The 19,131-nt window shown below is 46.9% G+C and overlaps 1 protein-coding gene across 11 annotated transcripts in view; it reads right to left on the reverse strand.

Moving 5' to 3' along the window:
* VPS13B (vacuolar protein sorting 13 homolog B) overlaps positions 1-19,131 on the reverse strand; it is a 795,728-nt gene that overhangs the window by 7,732 nt on the left and 768,865 nt on the right. For all 11 annotated transcript variants that reach the window (XM_079901966.1, XM_079901971.1, XM_079901960.1 and 8 more), the window contains 5 exons: positions 18,938-19,056; positions 14,214-15,019; positions 9,922-10,098; positions 7,757-7,927; positions 1,254-1,430 (listed from right to left, as the gene is read on the reverse strand). In XM_079901966.1, coding sequence (XP_079758092.1) covers positions 1,254-1,430; positions 7,757-7,927; positions 9,922-10,098; positions 14,214-15,019; positions 18,938-19,056 — 1,450 coding nt within the window. The remainder of the gene's footprint in view (positions 1-1,253; positions 1,431-7,756; positions 7,928-9,921; positions 10,099-14,213; positions 15,020-18,937; positions 19,057-19,131) is intronic.

Genomic DNA, 19,131 nt, shown 5'->3' on the forward strand with positions numbered 1-19,131 from the left:
GGGGAGGAGGTGAGGGGACGAGCGAGAGGAACACATGTTCCTGTCTGTGTGGTCTCTTAAAGGAGCCTCTCCGGATGGTTGCCTGAGTGTGGGCACTCGTCTCCCACTCTCTTCCTTTCAGACACGGGTTTTATGCCCTAATCTGGGCTGTCTCTTGTCAGACCTAGTGAGGCGCAGGAGGCCGCAGTCAAATGCACCCTGCAGACTTTATGGCCAGATGCAGATACAGATGCAAAGCTCCTGCCCGTAGTTTGTGGTTCCAGCCAGCCAGCCACTTCATGACCAAAATGATGATACCGATTTTAGGTAAAAAGGTTAACAATTCCAGGGTCCCTGGCGGTCCAGTGGTTAGGACTCTGCACTTTCACTGCCAAGGGCCCTGTGTTCAATCCCTGGTCGGGGAACTAAGATTCTGCAAGACGCGAGGTCCGGCCAAAAAAAAGAAAAAGGTAACAATTCCAGTTGCCTAGTTCTGTAAAGTCACTTTAATGTGCTCTGCCAAGAATGCAGAAAATTAGCACAGGAGGAGGCACTTCCTCTCCCACGCATCCACTGCTCCTGCGCGCACGTGTGTGCGTGGAGAGGCCTGGCACCAGCCTAAAGCAGTAGTTCCATGAGTCCAAGTTCTCCGCACCTGTCTGCTCAGGGAAGGGTTTTCAGTGGCAGATCATGCACCTTTGTTGACACTGGCCAGGAGACTGGGCCTGGCTGCAAGAGCAGCACAGTTGCTGGTGAGAAAGCCATGCCTGACGCCAGGCTGCATGGGCAAATGTGCACGCACCCACCGATGCACGCATGCTCCTCTCTCTCTCATTCTCCAAATACAGACGCATTGTCTTTTAAAGATATCTTCCTGCTTTATAACATTTTTTTCTTTCAAATTGCTCACCAGAAAAAGTAAGTCTACTTTCTGCTTCAGTATATTGTATTTATTGCCCTCAACCTCTAACTGGTTACTTTTCATTAAAGTCGATTTTATTAAATGACTGTAAAAAGATTCTGTGACCTATATAGACTGAAATTATTAATTGACTTCCTGGCTTTATAATCGTAATTTATTAGTCATAGTCCAATTCAACTCTTTGTGTAAATAAGCATAAAGAAGTAAGAAAAAGGACTGTTTATTTATAGATTTATCTATCTTATTTTTCACTCCTCTGTCATGTGAGGGGCTAGATTATCTTAGGGAAACCTTGGTATAATGACGCAAATTTATCGGTGATGTCTGAGTTGGCCGGTTCTCCAGGACTCACCATAGCCAGTCTGTGACACGAGCTCAGCAGCCCCTCCAATAGGCTTCGTGAACACCCCCATGATTCCTTTCCCCACGCCGGAGATAACGCCCTTGGCCTTGTGTCCTGCTGAACCATGAGCCTCCGATGTTTTCTGGAAGTTCTGCATTGGCTGATCAACTATACCAGCAATTGCACCTGAAAAACAACAAAAGCCCCGGGTAAGGACTGATGCATAAAATCCTGAGGAAGTGAAAACCTTCAATCTGGAACACAGTTTTGTTTGGATTGAAAATGAAACCCCACCCTCATTATAAAGCTCTTTACTATGCATTTGTTTACCATTTATCTAAGTACATTGAGGATGTGTTAGACATTTATTATCTTCATCAAAACACAATGTTCAGACTGGGTTTGGCCCAACATAGTCAGGACCTGTGAAGTTCAGTTTTGAATTTAATAAACATGCCAGACTATTCCCAAGTGACACCCACACATCTTTCTCCAGGAATCAGGCAACACAGTTTAGGAACAGGAGCTAACAATTCCTTAGGAGGAGAGTGAGCCTAATACAGTTTCACTGAATCAAGAGGATGAAAAAACTGAAAAGGGCCAGCCCCTTTCCTTGTTCTCTCTTTTAGTAAGAATAAGGGCAATTATTTAATAGTAATGTAATGTTAATATGTTAATAATTATATAATAATAAGAGTAATTGATATAGTTATTATTGCTACTATAGCAAATCCGTTTTGAGTACTTACTATGTGCTAAGAGCTTACTTGTAGGAGATCATTAATTGTCACAATACTAGGGAATCAGGCATGGCTTTTATCCTCAGTTCCTAGACAAGGCCACCGAGGCACAGGGAGGTTAAGGAGTTTTTCCCAAGGTCACACAGCTGCCCTGTGCTTGAGCCAGGATTGGAGTCCAGGGAGTCAGAGTCACAGCCTCGCTCTTAACCACCAAGCTATTCACTGATCCTGTTTATAAAACAAGCTCTTTCCTTTGCCAGTCTTGGAAAAATGTCCTTTTCTCTCACTTCAGCTGAGGTTTGGCCACTTACTGTTCACTTGAGAACAGCTACAAACCCTGCGCTCATGGCTCTTTGCTCTAACGGCTTTCCCACAGGGCAGCCAGGCCATGCTCAGAGCTGGAGGGCGAATCCCTCAGCCTCTGTGGGTCCCCTCCTTGCTCCTCTTACCTTGAGGGACCAGGGATGAGTTCGACTAAAGGCCCCAACAGTCCAGATTTTTTGCCATGTCAGAGTGAAGGGTTCCCTAACCCAGTAAGAGGAAGAAATTTCATTACAATTCTTGACAGAATTCTCTGTTTTCAGCTCAGACCTGCTAGGATTAATGAAAATGCACAGTCCCCTGGTAGAAATTTTAATACATGTCAAACCCCATTATTCCAAATGCCACTAATTCAAAGTCTCCTGGGTAAAGGGAGATTTCCAGTTCTCAGTTAATGACCTGCTAATTTCAAGTAATATTCCATTGAACGAAATCCAGTAAAATGAAAGGCCAGTTCCTTTGGGTCAGTTGTAAAGGCAATGTTCTTCATGGATTCCACTCCTCTAAATTTTGACAGAGCCATTTAAGTTCACGTACTGACAGATTAAGAATGACCTGAGGCGACAGGTCTGTTTCCCAGCCTAGACCACCGCTTCCCAAACCTCTTAAAGAAATGATGAGGGAAGCGGAAGAAGCTGCTCACAGCTGGCCTGGGCCACCTTGGCTATCAGGGGCCAAGGGATGGCAGTCTCAGCACCCCCTCGAGACACCCAGTCTTGGTGCTTGGGCTGGGAGCTCGCCTCGTGTTTTCAGTCTGAGGAATCTGATGTTCTGCTCTCTGTCTATGAGGTCAGAAGTCAGGGCAGCTGGGAAGTATTAATGGAACCGGCTGCACTGGGAGAGGCAAGAACCCTGGGGTCTTCTCTTCAAATCATTTCATAGCAGACAGTTCAAAGTGAATAGCATCAAATCAAAGGACACAGACTTTGCGATTTCACTTTCTGATTTCTGTGAAAGATCTCCATGCTTAAGAGTAGAAAAGGTGGGGTAAATAATTACAAATTCACCAATAAAGTTATTGCCTGTATTTCTGGTAGAAATGTCTTCTCTGAAGGGCAGATTGCCGTTAACAGTATTAAAATAGAGTTGGGGGGCAGGTGAAAATCTCCCATTTTCCTTTAATGTGTCAGGCCTGACCAGCACAAGGGGCATAGAGCCGTGATAATCCACACAAGGCTCTGACTTGGGTCTGCCTAAGTGCAAACCCGTATCACAGTGAAACTCCCCTTTGATCTTCCACTTTCTCTAGCCACCAGCCACGGTGAAGGCTCTGATAGATAAACGTTGATAAATTCTTCAGGCAGCCCCCAAAGTGGAAAGCCCGAACCCTGTGACAAGGCGTTAGATGCTAAGAGGTAGAGAAGGAGCTGCGGGAGCGCATGCCCTGGGCCAGTATCAGGCCCCGGGCGGGAGGCTGGCCTGTCACACACACTGACACCTCCCTGGGCCCCAGGTGCGTGAGAGACCGGCAGCCCGGCCCGCGTCTGCAGCTGAGCCTGAGAGGCCGCTCTCCCAGGGCTTCAGAGGGTCTCTCAGGCAGTGTAATTCCGCTAAATCCCACAACTGGTAAATTATTTACTGCCATACACTCCAACTCTGCTCTGAGGCTTTAGTTAGCAGCGACTGATTCCCAAACTTGTCCGCTGGCACCAGGCCCACGGGGAGGGCAGCCACATGGAGCCGGCTGTGATGTGATGAAGTGAGGCAGGGAGGGAAGGGGTGCTTCCCTGGACCCCCCCTCGTGTGCTGGGCGGGGCAGAAGCCGGATGTGCTTCCTTTCCTCTTTTTTGTTGGTCACACTGCGTGGCATGTGGGATCTTAGTTCTCTGACCAGGGATTGAACCCGTGCCCCCTGCAGGGGAAGCATGGAGTCCTAACCACTGGACCACCAGGGAAGTCCCAGACGTACTTCCTTTCCTACCCTTTGCTGGAAGAGAAGGGCTTGCTCTCTGAAGCAAGGGGACTAAGAGACCCTCCCTCACCTCTTCTGTGACTTGCTCCCTAGCCTTGGGCAAAACTCACCGGGTCGCTATCTATGAATGTTCTGCCTGTGTGGCTATTTTGGTGCTGCCTAATCACATGTTGTAATTTTATTCTGAACATTTTTTTTTTTTAATCGCAATAGCAGAGGCACAGGCCTGGGCTGGGACACCGCTCCACAGCTCACGTTCCAGGGACAAACGAACCCCACAGAATGTATTAGGAACCCTGGCTTGAGGCTTGCTTGTTTTGACCACGACAGATGACCAAACTGAGAAGGAAGCACATCTGTTGCTCCCAAATTCCCTTCTAACTGCCAAGCAAGGTGCTGATGGCTGAGGGCAGCATCAGACGGGCTGTGTGTAAGCACCTTCTCGGTGCCCAGCTCATCACTCATTCACTTGGGAAACCGTCCCGACTCACCTGGCGGAGGCCTACGTGGTCGGGATTCTGAATGGCGTCCCGAGAGCGGCTGTCAAGACAGTTGTGGCTGCTGGGAAATCCAGCAGCGCTTCATAAGTCGGGCCAGAGAAGCGAGTTCTGACATCCTGCCTTAGGTATTCCCCAGGGAGAAGTCCCATCTGGGAGGGGACGTGCCATCTAGCTGTGACATGGAGCTCACATCCTCTCTCAGCAGGCTCCAGGGGTAGTAGAAAGTGGGGGCATCTGGGGAACGGATCTGGTAAATGTGGGCAAGCCTGATGCCAACTCTGCAGGCTAAACAGAGTTTTTCCAAAAGCCACTCTTTCTGAAAACGGTTGTGGATTTCCTGCAGGAGCCTCGGTGGCATCTCTCTGCAGCCCAACACTTCTTTGCTGCTCTGGGGCGATGGGGCTGGGCAGGACAGCTGAAGACGTCCTTTGATTTTTCAAGTGCCTCATAACACTCCACCGTGTCCTCATGAGGGCCGAGCCGAGTCAGGAAGGCCCATCAAACCCATAAACATTTGGGGGAAATGTATTTTTCCTACCCTGGAACTTTCAATTGTTCAGTCTCCCCACATCTTGATTGTTTCCAGGCTTGGAGCCCTCCAGGGTGGGTGACATGTGGGAAGACCCAGGTTCTTGTCCTGCCTGGAGGTTTGACCTGGGCAAGTCACTTAACCTCATTCATTCCTAGGTCTGAAGATCAAATAAGATGACCCATGTGAAAGTACTTTGACAACCCAGAAGTGTTATTTAAATGTATTTTTTACTGACCAGGTCATTTATGTTTATGTCTCATAAAGGAAGAAACTGAGGAAGTAGCATTTTGATTTCACCAAGCATGGCTTTTAAACTATTGTATGATAATAGCTCTAACTTCGGGCATTTACTGGCATTTGGCAGTTTTATACACCATTTCTGGGGATGGATTAAACGGCGACAAATCTATACTTTCCCAGGTGAGGGGACTTGGTTGGTCCTATTCTCCCCTTTCTTCCTGCCACATATCAAGGACCAGACGTTTTGAGACGACCCAGTGATTATGTGGGATACAGAGAGTTCTTGAACCCTTCCAGGAAAGGAAGCTGGTTGGCCCAACCTTAGTCTGAGAAGCACAGAAACGGACACACTGCTCTACATGTGCTGCTGTGAGTGGAGCTCTTAGGGGCCCACAGACTCCACGAGCCTACTGTAGTTTCCACAGACAGGCTAAGTGGTTCCCTCGCATGGATGAGTGTGTACAAAACATGATGGCTATAGCAAAGGTCAGAGGTTTATGATTTTCTACGCTGGTTAACAACAGAGCCATGCTTGAAAGGGTGACAACCCAAAGGCAGAAACATGGCTCCCCACGTAACTGATTTCTACCATCAGGCACAGTTTTATACAGTGGAAAATGGGTAGTGGATGTGGGCTTCTCTGGGTGGGGAGAGAACAGGTTAGTCAGGATGGGAACAGCCACATGCCAGCCGGCTCAGGTCTCCTCTGCTGAGTGCCTCCATCCAAGAAGAGCTTGGACAGCGAGAAGGAAACTCTCCTGCCCAGAGCAGAGGGCACGTAAAGCCACGATTCTTAGCAGAAAGAGGTCCCACGGTTCCCAAATGATGGCTTGAGGCCTCCAAGATAACCTCATTGACACTTCCTGTGGTTACAGCAACTGAACCCACTGGACTAAAACTAAAGCAGAAATGCTCCTGCCACTGCTCAGATGTCTCTCTTTGCTGGGACACTGTCTGAAACCAGGCAACTCTTATAGTTCCTTTACTACCATAATATGATGAAGGTGCTGTTTACCAAACATGGACCCTATGCCTGGCACACAACCGACCAGCATTACTTCCAATAACGGCAGAGTAATTTTCAGCCCCAATTTACAAAAGAGAAGCTCTGAGGTCGCAGAGAAAGGACCTGGACACCCGAGCCTGGGGTCCGCTGGCCCCTGAGGACCGTGGCCACCCCCCACCCCCCCGCCCTTCCCCAGAGCTGCTCCACCCCGGGTCCCCGCTCCCACACATTATCACAGGACCGTGTCCCACACCACTGCAGGTTAGGACTTAAACACTTTCTAGTAACTTAACCTGAAGTTGTAACATCTTACGACTTCCTCTCGGGGCCTCAGCTGGCCGTGCTGTGAGTGGTGGTGGTGGTGGTGGGGGGGGTGGGGGTGGGGGTTATGTACAAAACTGCAGCCTGGAGAGAGGACAAATCCTTTCAAGCTCATCTTTTCTGACCTTTGCTCTCCCTGCTTTGGGCCACTTTGATCTCTGCAAGATGCACACTCCTTCAGATGCTCGGCAGGCAGGCTGCCAAACAATACAGTTTTAAATTCCTTTGCAAACAAATAAACAAAAGATACCCTTGAAAATCCTGCTCTGTAAAATTTCAGCTCTGAAGTTTCCTTTTCATAGATTTTCCAAAGCAACTTATTTTTCAAACATTTGTAATATTTGGAAATACCCCTAGCAATCTTCATCTCTAGCTATACCATCTGGCTGCTTGACAAACGGCAATTACTCGGAGTCAGGCAGATCTGGCATTCTTAAAAAAATAAAAGGGAAAAGTGGGCTCCTCACTGAAGTTTACATGACATTTGCACATTGCTCAAGTGCTTCCCAAACAAAAGCAGGCGTTTGCAGTATCTGTGGCAGAGAGGCAGCAAGCGCTTCAGGAGGTTTGCCCGTTGCTCCCTTCAGCAAGCATGCAGCTGTGGGCTGCCTTCCTTGTGTTGACACCCCGCGCGCGGGGCCCTACGGAGTGAATGATGTCTTACGGAAGCCCTGAGGACGCAGAGAGGCATCTCCCACCAGAGGCGAGGGAAGGTGGGAACGCGACCGGCGGGGAGCGGGGAGCGGCCAGGTCCCAGGATGGCCCTGAGCAGCCGCACAAGGGCTCTGGAGAGGGTGCTGGTTCCAGAACCCTGCTGGCCAGGATAGGAACCAGAATGCGTGCCTTGGCCTCTCTGAGCCTCAGCATCTCTGCAGAAAGATGGACAGTCCACAACCAGCCCGTGGAAAGTCCTGGGCCCCAGTCCCTGGCGAACCCTTACCGAGCAGGCTGATGCCCAGCCGGGACAGGCCCTGCCGGAGCCCCTCGCCGAGGCTCTCCGGGAGCTGCCGCCGCCACTCCTCCTGCCGGTTGTAGTGCTCCTCATCCAGCGAGAGCCGGTCCATATTCCGGGCCAGGCTTGTGGCCAGGTTGGTGATGGAGGTGAGGGTACCTGAGGGCACAAGAGCACATGGGTTGGTCTCCTGGTCGCATAGATGGTGGCCCCTAGGGGAGTGGTCCCTGGAACACTGTGGGGGACGGGAGAGGGAGGTGGAAGCACATCCGCCTTCTGGACTCGCCCATGGAGAGTGATGGTGGCTTCCCCTCGGTCAGTTTGAAGAAGCAGCCTAAAGACAATGAGGTGAAGATGAACACTTGCTGACAGGGGTGATGGCACTCCTCACAGGGGGTAGAATTAGAATCTCCGTTACCAGAAAAATGCCCACGGCCTCATAGGAAGCTATCATGCACTTTCATTTGACTGTTAGGACTTGGCTAAAATAGTTAGTTTTGAAGTCCTCACTGAGGTCCAGTTTTGAAGGTTGCAATTTGCCTGCTCTGATTTGAAAGGGTAAAGTTATGTTGCTGAATTTTAAACAGATCGCAAAGGAATGTTTCTACTTTAGGAATAAAATTTATTTCCCCCTATTACTTTAGTCATAGTAGAGGAAGACACTAAACTTTTATCATTTGACAGTCAGGAAATAATTATTATGCCACAGAGAATATGTGTGATTTTGATATTCAGGGCGTTAGCTGAAAAAAAGTGAGGACATCAAAGGGAGTAAAGCATGTGAAAGCCACGATTCCGTCTGGTTTTCCCAAGAAAGGCTATTTCTGCATCTTGCTCAAGACAGTCATAATTCCCTCTAGCAAGTCTGCATAGACCCCAGTGAGCAAAACTGAAAGACATCAACGGACATATCCTGAAGCTAATGAATTAGTTCATCTGTTATTGGATGTCTAGTTTTCAGAAGAAATGGAAGATGTTGTTTTTGCAGCTGCATCTTAACCAGTCATCTGAAAAGAAAAAATCCACGTACACACACACAGACAAACCAAACAGATTTTCCTAAGAGAAGGAGAGAACAAGTGTAAAAAACATTCAGTGAGTCACTATGCTAAAATTACTGCCGGAGTGCAATTTAGCAAGTGTTGGTTGTCTTATTTTAAAATAAAAACAACAGAACCACAAAGATTCAAGTGTCAAGAGTGAGAAATCCACCAGTGACTCATCTGTGAGTTCCTGCAGCTTGGCTCACAGGCCTCCCGGATGACCGGGGCCCCGGGGGAGTGGTCCCGTGATTGTCCATGGAATTTGGTTTATTGCTCTTGTTGTTCTCTTGCCAGTCCCCCTCTATGGATCATGGGTTCTCATATTTCGAGCTCAAGTCTTGTTTGAGGCCTTCTAGAGACTTCTGTAACCTGCCCACTCATAACAGAGTTGCAGTACTGTTGACAGTAAAAAGCCTTTTATGGGGGAGGAGGCTTTTGCCCTGTTTCCCCTGCCTCCTGCTGAGAAGAAACGGGGACTCAGATGGCCCTTGTTAGTTCCCGAGTCACTGCCAACCTGACCAAAATATGGGCAAACAAACACACGGATGAAAGGAAAGCACGCTCTCCTTCTTGTGGGCGGCAGTTTGGTTTCTGCGCCCGATGACCCGTCTGGGCCACAAGGTGGCACTGTTTACGTGGCGTGCTAGGGAAAAGCTGGCTCTTTCACCTCCCAATCGGCTTCCACGTCAAAATGTATCCATAGCCTTACAAAAGTTATGACAACTGTATCTACATTTAAAAAAATATGATGAGGCAACACAGTGTAGGATTTCTGATGTTTAGCAGAAGTCCTGAACACCTTTAATATTTCTGTATTTATCACATGGAATAACAGTTGAGCCAATCCTTGTTTTCCCATTGGGAGGTTTCAAATTCTGAAGTTTCTGAAACATTTTCACACACTACAGGCAAGCAGTGATCTGTTTAAAACATAAGACATTATATATGAGCTTTGTTACAGATCCAACACTTCACTGCCAGCTAACAAGCCAAACAAAGTTAGAGGCAAACTTAATTCACTGAAAACTTTTAACACGTTCTTTAAAAATAAAAAATAAGAGAGGGAAGGAATGAAAATAAGGCCTCATTACAAGGAACCCGAATAGCTACCTTTGGAAATGTGCTTCACAAATGATGTCGTCCCTCTGGAAACTCCACTCACAAAGGCTCCCGGGCCTCGGGTCAGCCCCTCGTACGGAAGCCTGAAGAAGTCGGCAATGCCATTCCCGATGCTTCGCACCAAACTTGCCGGGCTGCCAAGGATTTCCAGGGATCCAACCACCCAGCCTGTGAGGGACCAAAGGGAAGGGGTTACTGAAATCTTAAACACAGCACTTTCAACATATGGGACAAGTGACCCATTTTCCCTGCAATTCATTTTTCACACTAGAATGGAGAATGTAATAAGCTCCTTTGGAGCAAAATATGGGAAATAACTCATTCACTGTGAATTCATAAATGGCAAACTTTCATACTTTATAAATCAAAGTGATCCTTTTGGCGGCCTCACAAATAGCTTTAATATGACTTCCCTGCCCAAGCCTCCCGTATTCCTGCTAAAAGGGACCCGTGTGCAGGGGACGATGCTCCTGCCCCCGAGGAAAGGCAGTCCCTGGGGCTGCAGGTGTTCGCAGGCTGGGAAGTTATCCTTAAAACCTCCTTGGGCAGCGGAGGCACCAGGATGAGGAGGAGATGCCTGGTCAGGGGAGGAGGCCAGATGCTAAAAGGGGTGTTGCAAAGGGGATGCACAGTTCTGACGAGGATGGAGGAAGTTATTTTTAATCTTTCCCAATCCTACCAAGCTGAGTGCTTCCCTTTGGAGTGGAGCTGGAGCCAGAGAAATGTTTCCCCTTCGAGCCCAGCTTCAGTTGTGTAAACTCTGGTGACAGGGACATGCTGATTAGGTTAGCGAGAGGGGCGTGTTCCCTGCGAACGTCCCAGGAGGCGAGCTTTGGATCCGGTTTCCTACTTGAGCTGGGGCTTGCCAGGAGCCGCCCGCTCAGCGGCGGCCTGACTGCCGAGCGCTCGGCCCCGTGGGAACGGGGCTGTGGCGTGGAGGCTGGAGCAGCTCCCCTTCGCCTTCCTCCCCGGGTGGGGGGCTCGGGGCTCTCGCCCGGAGGACAGGAGGTGCAGGCAAGGGCCGGGGGCTGCGGAGAGGAGGACGCCCAACAGACAGCTTCCCCCGGGGACACCATGGCCTCTCCAGCCCAGGAGAGGGCTGCGAGCGCTTTAATGGGGAGGCCGCGGGGAGAGGACCCGTGTGGGAGCCGATCCTGCCCCCCAGCAGGGTTTTGGAGGCCAGGCCTGTGACAGAGACCCCCAGTCAAGTCATCAGTCCCAGAGGGTAGGGAAGGTGTGGGTACAAGAGCCAAGCCGGAGCCCTGAAGGGTTCCCAGGCCCAGCCCTTGTAGAGAGGGACGTTCTTAAGTTTTAAGCCCACCTCTCTTCTCTGGAACATTAGAAGACAGCACTAGGGTTTAGGTTAAAAGAGGGAGTAAGTTCCAGAAGATGAAGATCATAAATGGAAGCGCCTATGGGCGCCAGGCATTCAACTCCCTCAGTTCCCACAGCAACTCTTCAAGTCCTAGTACCTGCCTCCGTGTAAATTCAGATTAGCCAAGGACTGAGCCTCTCCCTGGGTTCAGGGACTGTACCAGGTGCAGGGGACAGAGCCTGCTCTGACGCGGTGTCACCCCGTCTCCACCATCTCAAAGGCAGGACAAGGAGGAAACCGTGGCTCAGAGGTTGAGTCAGTTCTCACAGTCTCCCTGCCGTCTAGACACGTGGGAGGGTTTCAAGCCAGGTTTACCTGGCTCCAGAGCCCACCCTCCCTCTTCCTGGGAGCCCAGGCTGCGCTGAGTAGGCAGGGTACCGTGGAAGGTTGTGGAATAGTCTTCCTCGGAGGACCTTCTCTGGAGGTGAAGAAACAACAAATTTCCTTTAGCTTGGCATAGTTGTAAGGTTCGCCTGGAGGCAGAAGATTGGACTAGAAACATCTTAATTCCCCTTCTCTCCTAAAGTTCCATAGAGAGAGAAAGAAAGGTGCGTAGCTACTGCCAAGCAAAGACCACTCACTCTACAACGGGCCCACTCAGGCCAGGGCAGCAGGGCACAGGGTGTGTGGAAAGCACCCAGCCTCACCTTCTAGCCCTCACCCCGGCTACGGGATGGTGAGGGAGACTCTCCTGGGTTAGGTTCACTGCTGATGGGAAGGCTATGTGTGGACCAGAGCTACTTCTCAGTGGCATCTGAGATGGCCAGAAAAGGACCAAAGCATCTGAGGGCATTCCTTCTTTAATTATTTCCCTCCAAAAGCACATGTATCTTTTTCTTACTTGTTGCCAGACTTTTGTTGAAAACAAGTGCCTGTCTGGCTTCCCATCAAACTGAGCCTTGGAGGTAGAGAGGGACCCCAGGAAATTACAGAGCCCACATTCTTTTCTTCAAATAGGGTCAGTTGTTACTCATTTCTAATTACTTTACTGTTAAAACCTCTACAAGTCCTTCCCTAGAAATGAGGTCAGGGTATTTCAGTCATCCCCGTGAGGGACCTTTTAATCAAGTCCAATGAGTGAATACTGACCCATGTGAGATGCAGAGGCAACTTGTCCACTCCCAGGCCAGACCTTTCCTTTCCTCTACTAGAATGCCAGTACATTCTCTTTAAGATGCTTCTACCCAGGGGTAACCTCCTACCATCTTCCCATTTCCAACTCTTTCAAAAATCACTGCTTTCCTCCAGATAATCTTCAGATACTCTGCAGGCCTTCAGTGACAGAATTCCCTGCAGACCTAAAAACTTGGCCCTCTATTTCAGAATTTCTTGTCTCAGCATATAATGAGATTGGGACAACAGCTTAGAGAACTTTTAGGTGGATTACAAAAAATCCAAACAGAATGTTCTTGTGAAAGCTCATGAAAAACAAAACAAAGAGAGATCATTTTTAGCACATAGGCCGCAGGGACGTGGTTCCTTGGTGGTCACAGTTGGAGTCTCTCTGCCAGCTCATTACTCTGATGGGCGCTCCCCACACCTCAGCCTAATGTGATGACCAGACGGAAGGAAAGCTTATTCCTTCCCAGGCTCCAGAGCAGAGTTCAGTAACCTACAGGCATGCTTCTAGGTTAAAAACAAAAACTGCCTGAAAGAGTAGGTTTTTAATATACCCGTCTATTAAATTTGAAATCGTAGCTGCTCATTTTTAAATAATATCTTAGCAAGAGGGAAATATTTTCTTATTGTTGTACAAGCTATCAAAACAACAGTTCCCAGGCAGGGACCTTCCCTGATCTTGTTCTTTTCAGTTGAGAGTTCTGGGTAGCGTGCTAACTCTATGAATTCCATTATGGAGAAAATGCTATCTTACCAGTAGGGCAACTACTGTGGGTCAGTCACTGCTACGTTACCTTATATGGGAATGTACCCACCAAGTACAACATTACCAAGGTCTCTCCTTTGTTACTTTCAGAAAGGAAGACCTCCGTGCTCTTTACCAGAAGGGGCTGCAAGACCCACTCTGGTTGTTTGGTGTCAGCTGCTTGAATGCATGGGAACGCGAGGAGCCAGATTATCAGACTGAAACCACTTTAGAGTGAACTTAGGTCAAGAAGGCGTGTTCTGAAGCCAATTACCATAGGGTATCAGGAGACAACTTGGTCTCCAAAGCAACCTTCAGTGCACAGTGCTCCCCATACAACATTTTGTACACATATTCAAAGCACCCCCTGCGGACTCCCCCCGCCCCGGGCTCAGGTCTGTGGAGAGGCTGAGATGCCTACAGCCGTCTCTTTGCTATCTGTCTAGACAGGCAGGGCTGCGCTGGGTAGGTAGAAGGCTCTTCATGCCTCTGACGAGCACACAAATCCTCTGAATTTCTCATCTGGAGCTATTCATGGACTGTAATGAAGAATGCTAACAGCCCAGAACTGGACTTCTTTTAGGCCCAGGACCTGAGGGCCTCGGCTGGTTTTTCTGGCCGCACTAGTGCCCTAACATAGAGTCTTGTGCCTGCAAGGAGCTGAAAAAGCGTTTGCTAAATGGGATTAAAATTCTGTTATATATATAACAGCAAATGTAACAGCTACTACTGCTTGAGTGTCCATTAGGTGCCAACCAAAATTCAGGGTACTTTACATACTTTCACTTTTTCCTGTCAAAAATCTTAAAACCCATTTTATGGATGAGGAAACTGAGACACGGGAGGTTCAATAACTTGCCCAAGGCCTCACAGCCAGCAGTGGAAGAGTCTGGATTCAAATCCATTACTATCTAACTGCAAAGGCTGTGCTCTTCACCTCCCACCAAGCTGCTTCCCTATGTCTTGAAGTCAGTAAGTCCACCCCAAAGCCTTTCCTTTCTGCTCACGTTCCAGCTCATCGTGGCCCCTGGGCTGTGTCCTCACCTGCTCTGAAGAGAGCCCCCGCGGCGTAGTGCATGGCCAGGGCGTGGACAAGCTGCCTGGCTGTGGTGAAGATGGGGCCTCTTTCAAACACTGAGAAGGAGAGCGGGGTGTGGTCGGAGGCTATGTACAGCTTGAGGGAAGCGTGGATGCTGACGAGGAGATTCACCGGCTGTATCACCAGCTTCCGTAACTTCACAGGATGCACCAGGGCCCTGGCGTGCTGCCTGACCTGCACGGGCAACACCTGTTTCCCATCTGCAAAGACCGTGGGGTGACCGGCTGGGCTGCTGCTAGGAAGGTAGGTCTCAAACAAAGTTTTGATGTAGTACACAAATGTATCTTCCACATATAAGCGGGCAGGTTTCAATTCAAAACTGAACTCGTTAATATCAGATAAGAAGCTCTTGCCCTCAGTGAAGGTGAGGCAAAGTTTGATAAAACAGTTTTTCTTGTATTCTTCCAAATCTTTGCTGGACGTAAGGAGACTCTGCATCTTGGAACACTGAATAGATTCTGTTTTCTCCCCCTGGCAGACCAAGACAGCGAAGTGGAAATTGGACTTGTTATATAGCTGGTTGTCCAACTGCAGGTCCCTACAGCAGACCTCCACACAGTAAAGGTGAAAGAGGGCGGTGGCCGTCTCTTCCCCAGGGACGTGACCAGCCACCGGGGCTATTTGGAGAAAAACGTTGTCCAGCGTGAGTCTCAGGAGCTCAGATGATACTCTGTGGCGGGTGAGGTCATCAAGCACCGCCAGGCTCAACTGAGTGATGGACATTTTAAATGTCACAATCTTCTCCAGAGTTCTACAGGAGAAAGGGAAAAGAACATGAGTCTCCTCTGCTTTTCTTTTCCTCCCTCCCTTTCTTCCTTAATGTCTTAGTTTTTAATGATAGTGCCTTATTAAACACCTCCTGATGTCCCACCAGATTCTCATAAGAAACAAATAAGAACTCAACTTTCAGTACATCGTGTCTGGACAGAGCCGGTCATACTCCAACAGTATTGGGAAATGTTCCCAAAGGGACTATTACAAGTTCTTGTCGTGTTGCTGTATCATGTTTCCCTTATCAACACCAGATTTTTTTATTCTCAAATCCCTCTAGCTCCTTGTGCACTAATTCTCTGTCATGATCATCACAAAGCAGAAAGTCATAATAAAATAACCAAGATGCCTTACACTGGAAAAGTACAGCAAGCAGAAGAAAACTCACCATGAAGCCACACCACAACAGCCCAGCTACCAGCGTCTTAGGCCATGTGCTCTGCTCCCCCCGCCACGTTTAGAGCTGAGCTGCCCATGCTCCCATCTCCGCGAACCCCTCTAACGTGCGCTCAACCACTGGGCTCTCACTCCCGTCAAGGTCATCTCTCCAGAAATTCACCCCTTTCCTATATCGTTTTTTTTTCACTACTAGCAGCTTATAAACATGCTCTTATTTCTCTTGTCTTAAAAAAATCCCTCTTGTAACTCTATCTCCCGCTCTAGCTATTACTCATTTTCCTGATCCTCTTTACATAAAAACTCCAAAGCATATACACCTTGTCTGCTATTCCTCACTTTCCATTTTCTCTTCACCGTGCTCCAGGCAGGCCTTTGTCCCCACTAGTCTACCAAAGCAAGTCTCGTCAAGGCCCCCAAGGAACTTCCATGTGGCTAAATCAAATGATGGCATTTAGTTTGTGACTCATTCACCCTACAAAGGCATTTGACGGGGTCGATAACTTCCTCCTTCTGGAAAAACTTTCTTTGCATGTCTGCTCTCAGCTCTTGTATGTCTGGTCACTCATCTCCTATGCGACACCCTCCTCTTAAAGTTAAGGTGCCCAACGTTGAGCCCTTGGTCCTCTTCTCTTCCCATCTCCACTCACTCCCCTAGGAGATCTTCATCCAGGCCTATGATTTGATGTGCATCTATATGCTGATGACTTCCAAAGTCACATATTCAGCCTAGAACTCCCTGTGAACTCTGATCTTGTATTTCTAACTGCCCATCCACATAGTAGTGACTTACAGGTCTCAAAAGACATCTCAAGTGGTCACGTCTGTAGTCAAACTCTTGATCTCACCCCCAGTCCCACATGCAGTCGTTCTCATCTTAGTTCACGACAACCACATCCTACCAGCTGCTCAGATCAAAAATTTTGGAGTCCTCCTTGATGCCTCTATTTTCAACCCTTATCCAATGTATCAGGGAAATCCCATTGGCTTTTCCTTAAAATACATCCCGAATCTGACCATTCTTACCACTTCCCCTGACAGTGTAGCCTAAGCCATCACCACCTCTAGTGTGAATGACTGTAATAGTCTCCTGACCAGTCTCCCTGCTTCCTCCTGTGCTTCTCTATAGTCTACTGCAAAAGCACAGGGAACTATATTCAATATTCTGTGACAAACCATAATGCAAAAGACTATGAAAAAGAATATATGTGTATAGCTGAGTCACTTTGCAGTACAGAAGAAATTAACATTGTAACACTGTAACACTGTAAATCAACTATACTTCAGTAAACTTAAAAAATAAAGCTACCAATGGCCTTCTAAAAATTTAGGTCACATCATGTAACTTCTCTGCTCAAAAAGCTCCAATGAATTCCTGGTTTCACTCAGAATTAAAATGAAGCCCTACACGACGTGTCCCCTCCTTCTAGCTCTTCCCTCCCTGACCCCAGGCACTAGTGCCTTCCTGTTCACCCTCCACACTTGGCCTGCACTGGCCTGTTCCGTGCTCCTCCAACATGCCAGGCACACTGCTTCCGACCTTTGAACTGGCTGTGCCCTTTGTCTGGAAAGCTCACCCCAGATGACCACATCACTAACCCCCTCGCTGCTTTCAAGTTGCTCAAATGTTAACTTCTTGGTGAGGCTTACCTACATCAATTTTTCAAAACTACACTCTCTCTGTCCCTGTGCCCAGGTACTACTAGTCCTTCCCAGGCTCTGTTTTTATCCCTGCAGAACTCCAACTTTCTGTTGAACCATAAAATTTCCTTTTTTATTATGTTTATTCTCTGTCCTCCCTTTCCCCGCCTATGAGAATGTGATCTCCTCGGGAGCAGGGATTTGGGGCTTTTAGGTCACTGGTATATCCTCATCCCTACAATAGCACCGGCATCCAGTAAGCACTTGAAAAATATTTGCGGAACAAATGAATTAAGGAAATACAAGCAAATACTTGTTCCTTTCCTATTTCTACCACTGAATGTATGGATTGTTGCTACTGTCATAAACAATGGCCTCCTAATGCCCTAGATAAAACGTTCCTGAAATTGTCATGTGGGCTTGAAATTTTGGGTTATGCAAGTCAAAATTTAGTCTCCAGTTTTGTTACACTATTAATTTTTTAACAAACACTACTGGGCAAAGCAAACAGTCTACCCAACCTGTTTGAAATATTATAAATTCAAATTAATGATACCTTGGCAAGGTCCAAATTAATGAGTTCTTAACCATATATGAAAAGCAAGGAAATTTAAAAAAAGGAGCTTAAACAAATGTATAAAAGTTGATATTACTATTTCATATTTTAAATAAAAATTTAAAAAATTAAAAATTTTCTGATTATAAAGTACATTCTCCGTGTAGAAAATTAAAATACAGAAAATTATTAAATAATCACTTATAACCGCACATCTATTAACAGTTTTGATTCTTTTCTTTTCAGTGTTATTTCTAGGAATGTTTTCCTTGAGTATGTGTGAGAATGTGTGTGCATATATGTACTTGTAATGTGCACATAACTAGGATATTTATATGTTCAATTTTATATTCTGTTTGCTTTATTTAAGTCATCATATGTATTTTTCTCTTCCACTAAAATCCTATAAGTCTCTTTTCTGTGGATATACCATTTATGGTACATTTATGTATCATCTATTCCTCTGCTGATGGGGTTTGTACTCTGAATATTTTGCCATTATAATTAGCAATGTGATAAAATCTCTCTGCGTACCTTTTCCTACTTCTCTAATTATTGCTTATCTCAAGCTCTTAAAACTGTTAAAAGTGGAATTTCCAAGCCAGAGGGATTTTAAAGCTCTTGATACATATTACTAAAGTGCTTTCCAGAAAATAGTAACAATTTACACTTTTACTAGGACTGTATATGATGGAACATCATTGTTAATTCAGTAAGTAATATCTTATTTAAATTTGCATTTCTTTAATTACTTGTGTTTCCTCTTCCTAGAATTTTCTGTCGTTTGCCCTTGTTTAATTTTTGGAAGGAGGGACTATCTTCATATTATTCCTACTGAATTATATGAGTTCCTTTAAATTAAGGAGAATAACTCTGGTTCATATTTGTAAAACCTGATGGCAACGCTCAGGTCGAACGTGGGAAAATGTGGCTCTAAGAGGTGACTTTATTTTTGCTGTTAGCTAAGTCTAATTACTAATTACTAGGTGGTCATGTGGATAGAGAAGTATTAATTTTCATTTCATGCTAATGATAATGTATAATTCTAAGATGCATGTCTTAGTTTGTAAATCAGCTTGTTAAACTCACCACAGAAGAACTGGAAGGGGTACCCAGCGAAGATGATATATTGCTCCTTATTATGGGTGTAATTCAATGCTAATAACCATACCCTTATGGATTATACAATAATTAACCAAAAGCTTTAATGTATATATTTGGATGACAAAGAATGGCAAATAGTAGGTTTACAACTTTATAACGGGAAACGTACCCTGCTGATACTGGGATACTAATTAAGCCTACCTGTTGGTATTAGTTAAAATAGGTCCAGCTTTTCCTTCTGGGGCCACAGTGATGAAGACTGTGCCACACTGATGGACAGTGTCCACATACACACAGCCAAAGCCAGTCAGGAACACAACCTGCAAAAAGAATACTCAAAATCAGATTGAAAAGCAATAAGAAACACTATTGAAATGGCTTCAAATGTCCTTTTT

Source organism: Stenella coeruleoalba (genome assembly GCF_951394435.1).
Source record: "Stenella coeruleoalba genome assembly, chromosome: 17".
NCBI classification, from domain to species: domain Eukaryota; kingdom Metazoa; phylum Chordata; class Mammalia; order Artiodactyla; family Delphinidae; genus Stenella; species Stenella coeruleoalba.